The 20012-nt window shown below is 38.5% G+C and overlaps 1 protein-coding gene and 1 non-coding gene across 2 annotated transcripts; both read left to right on the forward strand.

Annotated features, from left to right (window-relative positions):
- Window positions 1–486: 486 nt before the first annotated feature.
- On the forward strand, window positions 487–593 carry LOC125819217 (small nucleolar RNA R71). Its single transcript, XR_007442446.1, has one exon. It is a non-coding gene; the product is annotated as a small nucleolar RNA R71 (small nucleolar RNA).
- Window positions 594–16653: 16060 nt separating this feature from the next.
- LOC125819213 (uncharacterized) lies at window positions 16654–19390 on the forward strand. The gene is made up of 5 exons (XM_049498686.1): window positions 16654–16969; window positions 17179–17276; window positions 17331–17480; window positions 17565–18446; window positions 18584–19390. The coding sequence occupies exons 1-5, from the start codon at window positions 16654–16656 to the stop codon at window positions 19388–19390; spliced, it is 2253 nt and encodes a 750-aa protein (XP_049354643.1).
- Window positions 19391–20012: the final 622 nt, after the last annotated feature.

The raw sequence follows: 20012 nt of genomic DNA on the forward strand, positions 1-20012 counted from the left end.
TGTATAAAAGATACAACTCAAAATTATTTTTTCATATATATATTAATCAAATCTTGAAGTTCCAACCTTGATTTCCACCTTGTTGTTGATGGCATGCATGGAAACCCTCCCCATATCTTTTGAAGTTCTAACCTTGGTTCTCCCCCGGCCTTGAGTAACCGAAAGAAGAACCCTCCTCAACTCGAAATACTCCACATGTCCCCTTCATATGCTCTTGTAGAACTTCCATTTGAGTTAACATCTTCTTGATGTTCTCATCTCTCTCTCTCTTTATCAAGTTGTTCTTGCGTTAGTCGAAAATGAAATGGAGAGAACTGATCCTCTTGGGTGTACCATGCTTGGTTCATCCTAGTCATTTCATCCAGAAGAAACGAAGCTACCTCAAATGGTTGTAACATTATTCCTCCTCGTACCAATTGATCAGCTACTCTTTTATTAACCGAATCTAGACTCCAGTAGAAATATTGAAGTAACAAATCATTTGGTAGCCCATGAGTTGGGCATTTAAGTAGGAGCTTCTTGAATCTCACCCACGTTTCATGGATGGGTTCTCCCTCCGGTCGCTTGAAACTTTGAATTTCATCTCTAAGTATCATCATCCTTGATGGAGGAAAGAATCTTGTGTGAAAGCCTAAAACTAGCTCTTCCCATGATGTGATGGAATTGTTTGGTAACTAGGCTAACCATTTATTAGCTTCTCCTGTTAAAGATAGTGGGAATAACCATAACCGAATTGACTCTTGATACACATTTTTTAATGAAAAAGGGCTGCAAACCTCAATAAAATTTCTCACATGCTCATATGGGTCTTCGTGATCTATCCCTCCATATATTCCCCTCATTTGGAGAAGATGAAGAATTGTGCTAGTGATTTCAAACATCGCACTCTATTCAGTTTGTGGGATGCAGATTGCACCCATTCCACCCGATTGAGCTGGGTTGTAGACACTATTGATGTCATTTATACCTTCTCGATGACCTGCTCGGCTATCATTCATCTTTTCTTCACTCATGTTCACTTTCACGTATTCCAGCCACTACCTACACAAAATAGCCAAAACTACTTCAACTACAGCCAACGAATTTTTAGAGTGTCAAATCTTCAACCAAAGAATCCTAAGTAATGCTACTCCCCGGCAGCGGCGCCGTTTTGATTAACGTATCAAGTAGCAGTTCATCCAATACTAAATGCCAATGATCATTCTTCAGTATAATAACCCAACTATGTGAGTTGGGGTCGATCCCACAGGGAGTAGTGCTTCCTTCGAATCACTTAAATGGAAGTACAATGACAGTCCCTTCAACCAAACATTTCTTGCACAATTAATATTCAAATCTCAGATTTTGGGTTTTAACTACCAATTCAAACTTATAGCTCAACTCAAGTAATCAAAGATCAAAGTAAAACTCGCGGAATTGATCAGCCAACTATTGAATCTCAACAAAATGGGTAAACATTACTACTCATAATAGACTAATTTGTTGTGGGTAGGTCGAACCATATAGAAAGTAACTTTCTCTCGAACAATTACCTTTTCTATGTTGAATTCTTTCAAACTTCAACACTAATTGAATGAAGCCCATCTCTTTACCCTCATCAAATCCACTCTCTCTAGCTGGATACAAAGGACAAGCTCCTTGTTTCACTCTCTCGAGGTGAAACTAAGAAAACCCACTACTAAGGATGCTAAGATTGCCACCTTGGCCTCACATCTCTCTCTTGAGCAAGTGCACGACACTAAAATTAACACACAACGTAACGCATTTCAATCTCGAAACACAGCAACAACTTAGACCCACTTTAGATTAGCACCATTCTCAACAATTAACAAACACCCATTAAGTATATTCAACAGTTCGCTTCATGATCAAAACCCCAAGTAAAGGGTTTTAGCCACTCATCTCAAAAAATAAAAAGATCAGAATTAATTATCACCCCCATAGTAGGGTACAAGATGAAAATTATAGATGAAATTCAATTGATAATATTCTCTCTTAAAAAATCTCTCTCCAAATCTTTCTAAAATCACTCTCCCAACCCTTTGGTAGTGTTTTCTCTCTCAATAATTCTTTTCTCCCTTTCTGGATGAATTTATCTCTCCAGCCAAGACTAATTTAAACAAGTCTAAAATGTCACTACTCAGAGCTACTCGGCGAAGTAAGTCGGGTATCGCTGACGGATCGGTGATTCGCCGATTGCTCTTCATCTCGCCTTCATTTTTTGCTTTTTCTTGGTCTGGCTACTGTAACTTTAGGCGATCTAGGTCGGTATCGCCGAATGACTCTGTGATTCACCCATTATCCTTCCATATCGCCTATCAGCACTTGCCTATATCTTCTTTCGTACTTTTTGTGACCTAGTTTTCCTTCACCGACTAGATCGGTGATTCATCGAATATGGTTGTTGCTCGCCGAATTCGCCCCCATTTTAGCTCCAGCGTGCTGTAACTTTAAGAGGTATCTTGGTGATTTGGCGTTTGCCTGAATGATATTGGCGATTCGCCGAACGACATCATCAATCATCAGGCCAACTTTTATTCATTCCTAAGCTTTCTTTGTTCCTTTTTTGCCCATTAGTGTCCATGCTTTGTCTCTAACTCCAAATACCTGAAACTCAAGGGTTTACATCGGTTATTAAGACAAAATATGCATTTGAGGACACTAATTCTATTAAAATATAGCCTTAAATGAGTCCAAATTGTGGACTCATCAACACCCCCAACTTACACTTTTGCTTGTCCTCGAGTAAAACTCAAGTTCAGCAATTCAAAAAGGATGTCTCAAACAGTGCTACACAATACTCAATCATGAATGTACATAACAAGGCTCAACTTACTCATGCAAGGATCAATTGTATCCTCAAAGATTCAAGTTGTGACACACCATTGTCAAAAATTCTCAAGCTCACTATACTTGCTTCAAATGCAAGTTTGAGCTCAACAAAGGTATTCAAATTCCCTCACACAAAGAATGATTCTGTATTACACACAATGGTTTAATCATTTAAAATTCTGGAATCAAGTGCAACGCTCACTCTCACAAAGAAGAACACAATGCATGTTTTCACCCATAGGTTTGCCCGTATTTTCCAATCAACAATTGTTTCAGCTCACTCAAGATCAAAAAGGTCTTTTCAAGGCCTGTAATAGGGCTGAGTGCAAAGGTATGGGCATTTAGGCTTAGTGTCTTTCATCCTCATGAAATGTGGTGCTTTCAACACTCTTTTTCCTCTTCTTCCATCATCTTCTTTAATGCTCATAAGTCATCCCATTATTCACTTCCATGGATTGTACGAAACCTCGTTTCTTTTGTACTTTATTTCACAACTTTTTCATTCGTTTTCTTTTTCTTTCTCTTTTTTTTTTGTATGGAGGGGTTCCATTTTTCTCAACACCATGGGTTAAAGGGGACTTTTCTTGCACTTCTTAACTTGCCTTTTCTTTTCACCACACCCCTAACTTAGGTTTTTGGCCTAAGTTGGCTATTTAATCAACCACGAATCACGAGGATTATGGGTAGTGGATTAAGAAATGTCATGTTTTCATCGAGTTTTTTCCAAAGAAAGGTAAGGCTCAAGTGGTGTTCAAAAGAGGTTCACACAATCATAAGGTGGGCCACAAAAGAGGTATATGTCAAATTAGCTCACACTCTTCAAAGTTGCCTAAGATCATATCGAGAGATAGCCTTACTTAGTCGACCGGACCAACAGGGAAATTCTAGGTGTTATCATGCATGGTTCACAGTAAGCTCATCACACAAGGCATTGACACCAAAGTCAAGCAAGACTCCACATTCTTGCTAGTGTGCAACGTTCATCACAAGAGAATCAATTTGATACTTGGCTAGTCACAACGAGATGCAAAGAGTTCACATATTGACTATGTAACTTCACTTGGTCTCATCGTATCTGCAAATTCATGTTCGTTCGATTATGAGCACTATTTAAGTCATCGATATTGATCAAAACTGACACTCAAATTTGCACAAAAATAGTCACATTCCACACAAACAAGGGGTGTTGTCAACGCTGAGGACATTGAGACATGAGCAGTGGAATACCCCTACCAAAAATAGTCAACATTGTCCCCAATGTGGGTAGAGAGTGGGTATTTTTTGCAAGCTAACCAAATATTAACAGTAAATAAAGATTGACAAGAAATGAAAACAATCTGTGTGTAAACAAGTAGAGCTGGGTCACAAGGAATCTTCACTAATTGTCTGGTTGTCCATGGAGTGAACTGATCGCCGAGTGCTCGTACTCGCCAAAATAGTTCGGTGACTCATCAGGAAAACTTTTGTCTCGCTTATGACCCCTACTCCTGCAAAATCAATACACATTATTAAAACACTAACATTTGGGTTGCCTCCCAAGAAGCGCCTTATTTAATGTCGTGGCATGACGTGAAGATGCTCTCAAGCATCTTCCAGATACACCACCTCAATTAAAGAAATCTCATGGCATTCTCCAAAGTATAATTTTAAGCGTTGCCCATTCACCATAAATGCAGGTCCCTTTTACCCCTCAACTTCTATGGTACCATTGGTGAATACTCTTTTCACTCTAAATGGTCCTAACCACTTGGACTTGAGCTTTCTCGGGAAGAGTCGAAGTCATGAATTGTATAGTAACACCAAGTCTCCCACTCTAAAATCCCTCCTAAGGATTTTTGCATCATGCCACTTCTTCATTTTTTCCTTGTAGAGGGCTGAACTTTCATAAGCTCTGAATCGGAATTCATCCAATTTGTTTAATTGTTCCACTCTCCCCCTTTAGGTCTTGGTCCAGTCTAGATTTAAGGCTTCCAATGCCCACAACGCTTTGTGTTCCAACTCAACGGGTAGATGGCAAGATTTACCAAAAACTAGTTGATATGGAGACAACCCAATAGGTGTTTTGTAAGCGGTTTGGTATATCCATAGTCCATCATCGAGCTTTCAAGACCAATCGGTTCTGTTGGCATTCACAATTTTGGCCAAGATGCTTTTGATCTCCCGGTTTGACAGTTCAACCTGGCCACTTGTTTGGGGATGACATGGGGTTACCACTTTCTGTTTCACCCCATACTTACTTAATGCAGCGAAGAACCACTTGTTGCAAAAGTGGGATCCCCATCACTAATAATTGCCCTAGGAATGCCAAATCTCGCAAAGATATAGCATTTCAGAAATTGGACGACGCTTTTTCCTTCGTTGTTTGGAAGTGCAACAGCCTCCACCCATTTGGAAACATAATCTACAGCCACCAAAATATACTTATTTCCAAACGAGCTCACAAAGGGACCCATGAAATCGATTCCCCAAACATCAAATAGCTCCCTTTCTAAAATAGGAGAAAGGGGTAACTCGTGCATTTTAGATACTCCACCTTGCTTCTGACATTGGGCGCATTTCTTTACAAATTCATATGCATCCTTGTAGAGGGATGACCAATAGTATCCACTCTAGAGAACTTTAGCAAATGTACGCACCCCGCTATGGTGGCCTCCCACTAGCGACGCATGACAAGCATGGAAAATTCCTACCGCCTCTTCTTTTGGAACACACCTTCTAATGATATGATCTGCACATTCATGAAACAAGTAAGGTTCATCCCAAAAGTACTTTTTAACGTCAAACATGAACCTCTTTCATTGGTAGAAGTTCAGCTCATCCGGCAATAGTTCGCACATAATGTAATTTGCGAAATCTGCATACCAGGGGGTCTTTTCAAGGGAGATTGCAAACACTTGTTCATCGGGGAAGGAATTGTTTATGTCAGTTTCAGGTTCATCATTCTCCTTGTCCTCCAACCTCGATAAGTGTGTCAGCCACCTGATTTTTGCAACCTCTTCTATCTTTAACCTCAAAGTCAAATTCTTGTAATAGTAGCAACCACCTTATCAACCTTGGTTTTGCATGCTTCTTTGCCATCAAGTAATGGAGTGCAGCATGATCAGTGTGAAAAATTACTCTAGTGCCTAACAAATATGCCCGAAATTTCTCAAATGCATAAACTACCGCAAGCAACTCTTGTTTGGTGAAGGTGTAGTTACATTGAGCACTATTTAGAGTCTTGCTCGCATAATAAATTGGGTGAAAAAGCTTGTTGTGTTTTTGCCCCCAATACCACTCCCAGTGATGTGCCACTAGCATCACACATCACTTCGAAAGATTCGGATCAATCAGGGTTGATAATGACTGGGGTGGATACTAATTTTTCTTTCATGCTTCGAAACGCCATCATCCAAGCATCATTAAAATAAAACTTCACTTCCTCCTCCAAGATTTTGCACAGGGAGTGTGCAATCTTTGAGAAGTCTTTGATGAACCTCCGGTAGAAATCGGCGTGTCCTAAGAAGCTGCGAACACCCTTAACTGAAATCGGCATGGGTAATTTTTCAATCACCTCAATTTTTGCCTTATCGACTTCCAATCCTTTTTGTGACACCTTGTGCCCAAGAACTATGCCCTCCTTCACCATGAAGTGACATTTCTCCCAATTCAGAACCAGGTTTGTTTCCACGCATCTTTGGAGTACTTTCCTCAAGTGTGCCAAACATTCTTCGAATGTATCTCCGACGACTGAAAAGTCATCCATGAATACCTCCATAGAGTCTTCTACCATGTCCGCAAAAATGGATAACATGCAATGCTGAAATTTCGTTGGGGATTACATAGCCCAAATGGCATTTTTTTGAATGTGAACGTTCCATAATAACAGGTGAAGGTGGTTTTCTCTTGGTCTTCCGATGCAATAGAGATTTGGTTGTAACCGGAGTACCCATCTAGAAAGCAGTACCATCCCCTCTCTGATAGTCGGTCAAGCATTTGATCCATAAAGGGCATTGGAAAGTGATCATTTTCAGTCTATGAGTTTAGCTTCCGATAATCTATGCATACTCTCCACCCGGTCACTGGTCTAGTCGGCACAAGCTCCCCATTTTCATTTGGGACTACCGTGATACCTCCTTTTTTCGGTACACACTGCACCGGGCTTACCCATTTGCTATACGCAATAGGTTAGATCACACATGCATCCAACCGCTTGATGATCTCTTTTTTTACCACTTCTTGCATTGGTGGGTTCAATCTCCGCTAATGCTCTACACTAGGCTTACAATATGTATCAAGCTGAATCTTGTGAGTATAGATACCAGGGGAATGCCCACTATATCAGCGATGGTCCATCCTATAGATTTTAATGAGTAAACTCACATGCCATTCAAGAAAATAAGCTACAATGATCACTCGTAAAGTGTTGTTTTCCCCCAAGAAAGCATATTGGAGATGAGCGGGCAGGACTTTCAATTCCAGATTAGGTGGATCCTCAGTTGACAGCTTTGCAGAAGGACTTTCTCTATTTTTTAGGTCAATATCCAGCATGATTGGATTCTTTGAATATGCTCCTAATCCCGTTAAGGTAGCTACTACTTCCTCATAGCCCTGAACTTTGGATTCATCATAATTAGTAAACACAAATTCAAGCGGTTCATTCATGCACATCAAATGGCTCACACTAGCTACCGCAGCATCAATAACATCCTCGGTGGACACCACATGAATATCACTTGGGTGTTTCATGGATTTACAAATATTGAATGTTACCTCATCATCGTTCACCCGAAACTTCAATTTTCCACTTTCAACATCCACCAATGCTCTCCTAGTTGCCAAGAATGGCCTTCCTAAAATAATGGGGATTTCGGCGTCGATCTCACAATTTAAAATCACAAAATCAGCCAGAAAGATGAACCGATCTACCTTTACCAAGATATCGTAAAGGATCCCCACCGTATGTTTGATTGATCGGTCCACCATCAGGAGTCTCATGGTGGTTGCTTTCGGTTCTCCCAAATCGAGTTGCTTGTATATTGCATAGGGCATTAAGTTGATGTTTTCCCCCAAGTCGCACAAAGCTTTCACGAATTAGAGCATGCCAATGGTGCAAGGGATGGTGAATGCCCCGGGGTCTTCTCTCTTTGTAATCAGCTCTTTAGTCATAATTGCGTGCAACTATGGGACACTTCAATTGTTTCACAGTCCAAGTACCTTTTCTTTGTGACTAGCTCTTTCATGAACTTGGCATATCCTGGCATTTCCAATAATGCTTCCACCAGCGGAAGGTTTATTGATAGCTTTTGAAATACCGACAAGAACTTCTTGAACTTCTCATCTTCATTCTTCTTTTTTAAGCGTTGGGGAAATGGTGGAGGTATTTTGGGTAAAGGTTGCATAACTTTTGGAATTTGAACAAGTTGTTCCACTTCTTTTTGCGGTTCTTTAGCAAGGTTTTGTTGAATAAGTGATCTTTTTCCTCCGTGCCTTTACCTTCTTCATGATTTTGAGTATCTTCATTTCCCATCACATTACCTATTGCCACATTTCCACTATGTGTAACTACAGCCAGCCCTCTCTCATATCTTCCGTCAGTGTTTTTGATGTCAACTGATCTGATAATAGAGTCAGTTGTCCTTCAAGTATTTTGATGGTATCGGCATGAGAATTTACTTTACTGTTCAATGATGAAAATTCATCTTTCATTCCTTTCAACAAATCATCCGACCCCTCAACTTTATTAAGTATGCGTGATAATAAATCTATCACCCGAGAGCTGCCTACACTCCCATTTGATTTTGGGCTTTCACTTGAGTAATTTTGGTTCTCCTCGTGATCATATTCCTTTTTCCAGTAATCATCTTGCTCAGCCCAATCATGATGATATCTTCTTTGTTCTTCTCCACTTTTATAGTTCCAACCTTGATTTCAACCTTGTTGTTGATGGCGTGGGTCGAAACCCACCTCATATCTTTTAAAGTTCCAACATTGGTTCTCCCCCCGCCTTAAGTAACCGGAAGAAGAACCCTCTTCAACTCGAAATACTCCACATGTACCCTTCATGTGCTCTTGTAGAACTTCCATTTGAGCTAACATCTTCTTGATGGTCTCATCTCTCTCTCTCTTTCTCAAGTTGTTCTTCCGTTAGTCGAAAATGAAATGGAGAGACCTGATCCTCTTGGGTGTACCATGCTTGGTTCATCCTAGTCATTTCATCCAGAAGAAACGAAGCTACCTCAAATGGTTGTAACATTATTCCTCCTCGTACCAATTGATCAGCTACTCTTTTATTAACCAAATCTAGACTCCGGTAGAAATATTGAAGTAACAAATCATTTGGTAGCCCATGAGTTGGGCATTTAAGTAGGAGCTTCTTGAATCTCACCCACGTTTCATGGATGGGTTCTCCCTCCGGTCGCTTGAAAATTTGAATTTCGTCTCTAAGTCTCATCATCCTTGATGGAGGAAAGAATCTTGTGTTAAAGTCTACAACCAGCTCTTCCCATGATGTGATGGAATTGTTTGGTAACTCGGTTAACCATTTATTAGCTTCTCCTATTAAGGACAGTTGGAATAACTGTAGCCGAATTGACTCTTGAGACACATTTTTGAATGAAAAAGGGTTGCATACCTCAATAAAATTTCTCACATGCTCATACGGGTCTTCGTGATCTATCCCTTCATATATTCCCCTTATTTGGAGAAGATGAAGAATTGTGCTAGTTACTTCAAACATCGCACTTTCTTCAGTTCGTGGGATGCAGATTGCACCCATTCCATCCGATTGAGCTGGGTTGCAGACACTATTGATTTCGTCTATACATTCTCGATGACCTACTCGGCTGTCATTCATCTCTACTTCGCTCATGTTCAGTTTCACGTATTTCAGCCACTACCTACACAAAGTAGCCGAAACTACTTCAACTACAGCCAACGAATTTTTAGAGTGTCAAATCTTCCATCAAAGAATCCTAAGTAATGCTACTCCCCGGCAACGGCTCCATTTTGAATAACATATCAAGTAGCATTTCATCCAATACTAAATGCAAATGATCGTTCTTCAGTATAATAACCCAACTATGTGAGTTCGGGTCGATCCCACAGGGAGTAGTGCTTCCTTCGAATCACTTAAATGGAAGTACAATGACAGTCTATTCAACCAAACATTTCTTGCACAATTAATATTCAAATCTCATATTTCGGGTTTTAACTACCAATTCAAACTTATAACTCAACTCAAGTAATCAAAGATCAAAGTAAGACTCGGGGAATTGATCAGCCAACCATTAAATCTCAACAAAATGGGTAAACATTACTGCTCATAATAGACTAATTTGTTGTGGGTAGGTCGAACCATATAAAAAGTAAATTTCTTTCAAACAATTACATTTTCTATGTTGAATTCTTGTGAACTTCAACACTGATTGAATGAAGCCCAGCTCTTTACCCTCATGAAATCCACTCTCTCGAGTTGGATACAAAGGACAAGCTCTTTGTTTCACTCTCTCGAGCTGAAACTAAGAAAACCCACTACTAAGGACGCTAAGATTTCCACCTTGGCCTCACACCTCTCCCTCGAGCAAGTGCACAACACTGAAATTGACACACAACGTAACGTAATTCAATCTCAAAACACAACAACAACTTAGACCCACTTCAGATTAGCACCATTCTCAGCAATTAACAAACACCCATTAAGTATATTCAACAGTTGGCTTCGTGATCAAAACCCCATGTAAAGGGTTTTAGCCACTCATCTCAAAAAATTAAAAGATCAAAATTAATTATCACCCCCATAGTTGGGTACAAGATGAAAATTATAGATGAAATTCAATTGATAATCTTCTCTCTTACAAAATCTCTCTCAAAATCTTGTTAAAATCACTCTCCCAACCCTTTGATAGTGTTTTCTCTCTCAATAATTATTTTCTCCCTTTCTGAATGAATTTCTCTCTCTAGCCAAAACGAATTTAAGCAAGTTTGAAATGTCACTACTCAGAGCTACTCGGCGAAGTAAGTCGGGTATCGCAAATGGATTGGCGATTCGCCGATTGATCTTCATCTCGCCTTCATTTTTCGCTTTTTCTTAGTCTGGCTACTGTAACTTTAGGCGATCTAGGTCGGTATCATTGAATGACTCCGCGATTCGCCCATTATCCTTCTATCTCTCCTATCAGCACTTGTTTGTATCTTCTTTCGTACTTTTGGCGACCTGTTTGTCCTTCGCCAACTAGATCGGCGATTCACCGAATATTGTTGCTGCTCGCCGAATTCGCCCCCATTTTAGCTCCAGCGTTCTGTAACTTTAGGCGGTATCTTAGAAATTTAGCATTTCGTTGAATGATATTGGCGATTCACCGAACGACATCATCAATCATCAGGCCTTCTTTTATTCATTCCTAAGACTTTCTTTGTTTCTTTTTGCCCAATAGTGTCCATGATTTGTCTCTAACTCCAAATACCTTAAACTCAAGGGTTTACATCAGTTATTAAGACAAAATATGCATTTGAGGACACTAATGCTATTAAAATATAGCCTTAAATGAGTCCAAATTATGGACTAATCAAAACCCAACCTGGGGACTAGAGATACTATAACCAGGTTCAAAGGGAAAAACTAATCATATGATGACTTTTTTGTGAAAAATGCACAATCTTTTTATTCCCTCCCTATGATGTGAGTGCATTGTTTCCTGTAGTGATTTGTGAAGGTCTAGTTGAAAAAACTCTTAATGAATATATGTAGCCCATATGGGTGGAGTGTTAAGCTTACAGGAGCACTCTCTATAGATTTTACCTACATGTATGTGAAAGTAGGTCGCTTCCTATGAGAATTGGGCTTATTCCCTAAGCACTCATGAAATCGGGATACCACAAAGTCGTAACGTGCTGGCTTTTAGAGCTCATTCAGCACCTTGATTATTATGTGTAGGCAGCGATATTTTGTTTCCCTTAAGCAGTCATAGTTCAAGTCTTAGACCACTACGACTTTGGAGTAAAAGTTATTGTTCTACTAAGTGGAGGTTCAATGCACACAGACCTTCAATATACATAGTAATCTTCCTTCAGCTGATATACTCTCTTGTCTAATATTAAAATGAGTGGGGGATTGTTGGTTTTGGATCATTTTAATATTCTTATTAAAATTATATTGAAGTGGTATTTCCAATTCTTTTTCTGCCTAATTACATTATTATGGTGCATTACTACCGTTTGGTAGTTGATGACATTTGATGTCATCTTTATTATCATTAGTCAACATATAGTGAAGTGTAATGTTGTCCGTTGGGTTTCTTGGCAGAATGAATAGTGGTCAACTTTGACCATTACTTCTCCATATTATTTCTCCATTATCTCATTATTTACTCCTCCATTATACCTTGTAACTTATGTAAGTCCTAAGGCGCATTTTTATTGTCACTATTTACTACCCCATTATCTTTCTATTCATTGCTAGGAAGACTTTCTCAACTATAAATAGTGGTGGTCTTCATTTGGTTTAGTACACACAAGAAAAATATAGAGCGCATAAAATTTGTCAAAAAGAGAGTTCTTATTAGTTGAAGGGGGGTATTTTTTTTGTGGAGCTTTGGACTCAACTCTTGTCCAGAGTTGTTGAGTTATATTCTGTGATTAGGTTATTGTATGCTAGAGGGTACAAGTCAAATAGGACTACTGCTGGACCGGTGAAAACATTTGCGGCAGTGGGCTTGAATCTCCTTAAAGAGAGCGAGATATCCGCATCTTAGCCTGAAGAGATTTATTTTCTTCATTTTATTTTCAATTGTAATCTTGTAATTTGGTTATCTTGTAATTTCTTTCACTAACACATAATACGCATTATTACCACAAAAGTTCACCAAACTGTATCAATTGTTCTTCTTTGGATCATGTTCTTCACTACCACCATCAGCTTCTTTGTCTTTTCATTCTTGAACAAATTTGAGTATAGTAACTATGTACAACAACATATGATTCCTACAGAAATCATGTTGTGGAATATTTAAGATCACAAGTTTTATTATCATTTAAATATTATGGTATAACTGTAATAGCTAGTTTCAACAATAAATCGATCTTCATTTATTTTTTAAACTATACGTTTAACATGTCTATTCAAATTTTATTACATAAATTAGAAAAGGGAAGTTACTACTTGATTTTTAAGGCAGATTAAGAATCTTAATTACTTATAAGTTATACTCGCATTGATATACATGTCTCTATCACTACCTTGTACTACCGCATATTAAGATACTAGGTGGGGAGTGCTCGTGCCTTTTGTGTGTAAATTTAACGAAAGAAGGAATCATTAGATTAAATATTTACCGAATATATTATGTGGAAATGTTAGCATAAAGCAAATATTAACAGTGCAGTTGCATAGAAGCTTTCTGAAGCTAGCTTGCTCCTTCATTGTCTGTATCTAAGATAAAGGGATTAAGATATAGAGTGTGTTAGGAAATAGTGTGTTATGCAATTAAGATTTAGAAAGGGAGGTAAGTTAGCTTTATGTACCTCTATAGTATAAGCGAAGATTTTTTGGGAGCATTTTATGTACAAAGCTTTTGAAGCATCTATGTACAAGCCAAAAAGTCAGCAGTTCTTTTCCCTGTTGCGAAAAATGTGAAAGATAGTTATAGAAATAATGGAAGTGTAAAAGAATGTAATGGTGAATGATATAGTGCAGGAAGTTAAAGTACCTATATTACCACCCAAAAGTGCAGAAGTAGCTGCCAAAAACATTGGGTAACCTAGGGAAAATTATATTACTAGGTGACAGGAAAACAGTCTGCGAAAATTGAGGAGCACTCTAGCATTGGGGAAGGGATATAAAATGGAAAGGTGAAAATATGTGAAAGGGAAGAGTTCATTTCAATGTTGAATACCACAAGGAATAAAAAAAAAGGATAGCACAAGTATATACATGTACAAAACATAGAGGAAGCAGTAAAGCTAAAAATTATGCAAACATGTATTATTAACAAAAGAAATCAACCCAACTATATTATCCTCATTGAATAATAATCATAGGTTATTTGACTGTGAAGTAACTTTTATAATAAAATTGTTGTGATATTATTGACAAGCAGTAAGTGAAAACTCGGAATCGAAGTGTTTAATAAAATGGCAGGTATGCATAAACTCTACTATTCTCAAGTCTCTTACACAAATAGAAAGCATTAATGTTGGTGAATTTTGTATAGCTTAGATCCAGATTGTTCTTGAGTTCTTTTTGCCTTTTCCTGACCAGATATTCACTCCATTTTTATGGTGTTATGATTTTAGTCTACGGATTTTTCCTATAAGGAGCCATCAAAGTATGTCACATAACATGTGTCTTTACAATTATTTGACTGAACAACAAAAGAAACACCACAGCTAAATGAGTATATTAAATGATATCGACTAAATGTTTAGTAATTAGAGAGTCATAAATTAAGTCAATGCTACAGTTGTTATGCAGAAGAGTTATGCAAAACATTGACAATGACTAAAAATAATCAATAAGGCCACTGCATGTTAGCCAGAAAGTGGAAACAGAGATTCATAAGAGTCATCATCATACTACTAATTATATCTCGAAGTAGCCATGAAAACAATCTTGTGAGCTGCAGCTTTTGCTAGCCGTACTTCTAAATAGGGAAGTATATACCATCAAATAATATTTGAGGATGTAAATGTGGAGGGCGTAAAATGATAAATGTCGATGTAAATCAAATAAATCACCTTTAATTGTTTTTTTGAGGAGTTGCTGGATCCAGTTTCTGTTTTATTTTGAGTGATCAGTAAATGTATAATTTCACTGATGTTGTGCGTGAAGCACAGGCAAATGCTTTATTTGCTCGAACATGGAAGAGTTTGTTGGCAATGTTAGTTTGAACGTCTTCCATAGATGGATAGTTACCCTAGGATGGACAGCAATTTATATTTATTAAGTGAGAATTATGCATATTATGATTTGATTAGAAGTAGTACTGGATCCAAAGCCCTTTTCTAAATTTCTTCTGCAGTAAAGGACAACAGTTTTTGCTCCTTCTATATCCATAATTATTCCAATTGTTGAGCCCTACACCTGTAGCATTATACATGTAAAACATAATGATTTGATGTTTTGAATAAGAATGATGTGAAACAGTGTATGGCCAGATGCACATTATAAAGTACCTAGGAAATAACAGTTTTTTCTGGTCACAGTTCATACTATCGATTTCTCATATGGTTGGATATCATAAGTCTATCCCACAGTTTGAACAAACCAACACATAGAATTTCTTAAGGTCAGTGGGAAAGGTTATTTTTGCCTCAATTGTAAATGTGTAGCCCTGTGTTAGGAGAAAGATAAGGATGAGAATTATTATAATAGATTTTTGCGTAAACTAAAGGAGAAACGTTGTACTGACATCTTGTTGCGAGTCCATGTTTGCAATAGGTACTATTTCTTCATCCACTGGAACAGAGATGAGAAATCCTGATGTGGATGTACTTGTGAGAGTGAAGGAGGTAAGTATTTGACGGTTCTCAGTGACCATGTATATAATGCAAATGTTAATAGTCCATAATATTTACTGATAGGAAAAGATAGTCAGAATATATATGAAAGCAATATATTACCATGGTTGTAGTTGTCGGCGTTGTGGATAAGGTGGATCAATCTGAATTATTGTGTCGAATTTTGTTGTCACCTATGTCAATTACATTATAGTAACAAGAAAGAGTAAATCTTTTAGTTTAAATGAGTCAAAATTGTAGCTAATGTTACTGGATTATATCAGAGTCAAAATTCATCTAGTTCTGGAGCAGAGCAATCTAGGACATGTGTTCTACCCTTCTCCTTTAATTCCTAAAAATAAATTGATCCACGCTCCTAATTTCAAATGTTTCAGCAAAAGTAAATGTGGTAGTTATCCGTTGACTTTAAGGTTGCACACATCCATTTCACTAAGAAGTAGAGTCAGAAAAGTGTTTCATCAACTATGGTTCAAGTATAATCTCTTGTGATAAATATTTATGCACCCAGATGTTTTGATGATCTGCTCACAAGTGTAGGGACCCGGTCCTTTACAAAGTATGTTCGTCCAGGATTATATGTTGTATAGCTGGCAAGCTGTCACTTCAGCGGTTGGTGAGGCACCAGTGTCCTGAACCAATCAGAACGGATGAGGTTGTTTGTACGTCGGACAATAGCTCTTCATGGTTGATATATTCAACACACAAACAACATTTTACTCATTGTTCAAAGAGAGATATTCAAGCTTCAAAACAGCAAGGGACCTAATAGATTGCACTATTGCTACATGTACAAGCTATTACTTTGATTGCTTGTATTTGTGCGTATATTGTAGGAATCATTTCGCTTGTGATAGAAATGTTTCAATTTTGGGTGAATCATTGTAAGAACTTAGTTGTGAGTAACTTAGTGTCTTACGTCAAAGTCTATATTAATCGATTGGGTTAGTATAGTGGGCAGTGTTGTATCTGCTTAGGCTCATTTAAGTAATAGGTGGTATTACTTAGTGTGGAGATTAGCAGGTTAATCTCATGTTGTAAACTGGGTTTCACTTTTGCTTGTGAAGTTTAGTAAAAGCAGTTTGAAAATTCCTGTGAGACAGGTCATGATTTTACTCCCTTGAGCAATGAGGTTTCCACGTAAAGTTATGTGTACAATCTTTAATTTCAGCATTTATTTACTTTCAGTATTTATTTACCTTCTATCATGGTAAATCGTGCGGAGGACCTGGTCCAATAATAGCTAGTGGACGCATACATTCCAACAAGTAGTATCAGAGCTTGACTTTTCAATTTGGGTAACACAAGAAAAGAAAAGATCCTGAAGGAATGGCTGCCCCACCCAATATGGAGGAAGGTCAATCATCTACCAGACCACCACGCTTCAATGGACAATACTATGGGTGGTGGAAGAATCGCATGCATGATTGTATCAATGCTGAAGACACTGAGTTGTGGGACGTGATTTTTGATGGACCGTACATTACCTCAAAGGAAGTGAAAGATGGAGAGCTCACTACAAGAGTTATCAAAACCAGAAAGGAGTATAATGAAACGGACAGGAAGAAGATAGAGAAAAATTATAAAGCAAAAATGATTCTAGTATGTGGAATCGGGTCAGATGAGTACAATCGAATATATGCCTGTGAGATAGCCAAGGAGATATAGGAATGTCTCCAAACAGCCCATGAATGAACAACACGGGTGAAGGAGTCTAAGGTCGATATGCTTACGACTCAATATGAGAACGTATGTATGAAAGAAGGTGAAACCATCTTCGAGATAAACTCAAGATTCACCTCCATAACCAACGAACTGAGTGCCTTTGTGAGCCTATTCCCTTGAGCAAACAAGTTCGGAAGATTCTCAAAGTGCTTCCCAAGTCATCGGAAAGCAAAGTGAACGCTATAACTGAAGCAAAAGATTTGAAGACTCTTGCCATTGATGAACTGGTCGGAAATCTCCAAACTTATGAACTGAACAAGTAACATGGGACAAACATTAAGGAGGGAAAGAAGGAGAAATCAGTTGCTTTGAAAACATCTCAAAACGATGTGACTGAGGAGGAGGATGAAATGGCATATGTCACTAGAAGGTTTCAGAAGATTATTAAGAAGCATGGAGGCTTTCAAAAGAAAGCTTTGACTAGCAGAGCAGTAAATGCAAATGATCTTTGTCATAAATGTGGCAAACCTGGTCATTTTATGAGGGACTGCCCCAGCCAGAAGTAGGAAACTCAGGACTTCAGACCTCACAGAAGGGACCAGGTCCTAGACCATGCCAAGAGGAAAGCTCTTGCTGATCAACTGGTGAAGAAAGCTTTGGTTGTATGGGGAAATGCATCTAGAGAGTCCGAGGAAGAGATAGATAGTCCAAATGATGTCTCGATGATGGCTGTGGAAGATGATGAAACTGTTTACAATTCAATTTTCTCACTAATGGAAAAATCTGACGATGAAAAGGATCTGAATGAGGTAACCCTTTTCGATCTCAAGGATGATCTAGATACTCTTCCCATTAATAGATTGAGAAAACTTGTTGCTCTATTAATTGACTCAGTTGATGAACTAACTTCTAAAAATTTGACAACTAGTGAAATGTTGAGTTTGTGCAAGGATGAAAACTCAGCTCTCAACTCTCAAATATCTGAAATGAGTGTTAGGATAGGTATCATTGAGACTGGTAGTCTGGAACCCAACGAGGAACCTGGAATATCTAAGGGTGGGAAGCGAAAACTCAGTAACTTTGAGGTTGAACTAGAAGAGAAACTTAATACCTCTAAGTCTAAGTTAGTTGCCTCCCTGGAAAGGAACTCTCAACTAGTGAAGGATTTGTGTAAGATCAAAGAAGAGTTGAACCACTCCCTCAAATGGACTGACTCGTCTAAGATACTCTCTAACTTAGCAAATCAGAAGTTCAACAGCAGAAAGGGATTAGGTTGTAGACAGATAGAGCCTCCCTACAATCCTTATAGTAAGTATGTGTCTATCTCTGACAACCTCTTGTGTACCCGCTGTGGAAAAAATGGTCATATGAAAGAAAAATGTGAGATTTTGAGAGGAGTAAAAGAAAGGCAAGAGAAGTTTATTAAATCAAGAAGGGTTTTTGAGAAAAAGAAAAAGGTACCTGGTCCCGATTACCACTTTAGCAAGAACACTTTACCCCCATGGACAGGAAGGTTTCTCATTAAGCCTTTTGATAGTTTTTGGGAACTCCATTTGAAGTGGGTTCCTAAGTCTAATAAGTGATTCTTGTGTAGAGGAGAGGAAGCAGTAAGTGCTGGTACATGGATAGTGGATGCTCAAGGCACATGACTGGAGACACTCTAAACTTCCTCTCTTTGGAAGCACACCAAGATGGTGGTGTGTCATTTGGTGGTGGAAAGAAGGGTTTTATTCTTGGAATTGGTAAGATAGGAAGAAGAGCTGATCATTCCATAGACAATGTACACTATGTGGATGGTTTGAAATACAATCTCTTGAGTGTATCTCAAATCTGCAACAAGGGAAATGAAGTCAAGTTCATGTCTGATAGGTGTCTGGTTACAAACTGTGCAACAAAAAGGGTTGTTATGTCTGCCAAAAGAGTCAAAAATACGTATGTTGCATATCTTGACTCTATTGAAGGGGACAGTCTTTCATGCCTTAGCGCTCAAACTGATGATGCAAATCTATGGCATCGGCGATTGGGTCATGTAAGTACTTCCTTGTTAAACAAGCTTGTTGCAGGGGACCTGGTCTGTGGATTGCCAAAGATGAAGTTCTCAAATGATAACGTATGTGATGCCTGTACAAGATCATCCTTTAAAGTCAAGAAAGGCACGAGCACAACCAGACCTCTGGAGCTTCTTCACATGGACCTGTGTGGACCAGTCAGAATTCAAAGCAGAGGAGGTAAGAAGTATATTCTTGTAGTTGTTGATGATTTCTCTAGGTTCACCTGGAACATGTTTCTTCGGACTAAGGATGAGACGACCGAACTTCTAATCACATTTGCCAAAGTTATTCAATTGAAGGCCACCTGCAAGATTGCTAGTATCAGATCTGACCATGGCACAAAGTTTTAGAACTCTCAAATTAAAGTTGTGCTGAAAATGGAATCAATCACAATTTCTCTGCACCAAGAACTCCTCAGCAAAACGGAGTCGTTGAAAGGAAGAATAGAACATTGGTGGATATTACATGAACCATGCTGATTGACTCAGGGCTTACAATGATTTTTTGGGCAGAAGCAGTCAACACAGCATGTTATGTTACAAATAGGTGTATTATCAGGTCTATGATCAAGAAAACACCTTACAAATTGATGAATGATAGAAAACCTTCAATTGCTCATCTTAAGCCATTTGGGTGCAAATGCTTTGTACTGAATAATGGAAAGGATGACCTTGGCAAGTTTGACGCCAAGAGTGATGAAGGGGTGTTTGTCGGGTACTCTTCTACCAGCAAGGCCTACAGGGTTTTTAAAAAAAGAACCCTATGTGTTGAAGAGAGCATGCATGTGATATTTGATGAGTCTTAGAAAATGATGTGCACAAAGAAGACCATAAGTTGGAGGAGCTGATCAAGGGAAAACAGGATAAGGCAATCCAAAATCATGGAAACAAACAGGTTGCAAAAGAAAATGGTGCAAAACACACAGGAGAACCCGGTCCCTCTAGTTCAGCCTAGGAGGAATTATCTTAAAAT

This window comes from Solanum verrucosum, unplaced genomic scaffold (genome assembly GCF_900185275.1).
Source record: "Solanum verrucosum unplaced genomic scaffold, falcon-dt-bn FXZP01000320.1, whole genome shotgun sequence".
NCBI classification, from domain to species: Eukaryota; Viridiplantae; Streptophyta; class Magnoliopsida; order Solanales; family Solanaceae; genus Solanum; species Solanum verrucosum.

Excerpts from the sequence above, each read along its gene's own strand:
- LOC125819213 (XM_049498686.1), top strand. The coding sequence starts at position 16,654 with ATGGCTGCCCCACCCAATATGGAGGAAGGTCAATCATCTACCAGACCA. Across the intron at positions 16,970-17,178 it reads GTACAATCGAATATATGCCT|TTCGGAAGATTCTCAAAGTG; the intron begins GTGAGATAGCCA and ends TGAGCAAACAAG. Across the intron at positions 17,277-17,330 it reads CTCTTGCCATTGATGAACTG|GAGGGAAAGAAGGAGAAATC; the intron begins GTCGGAAATCTC and ends ACAAACATTAAG.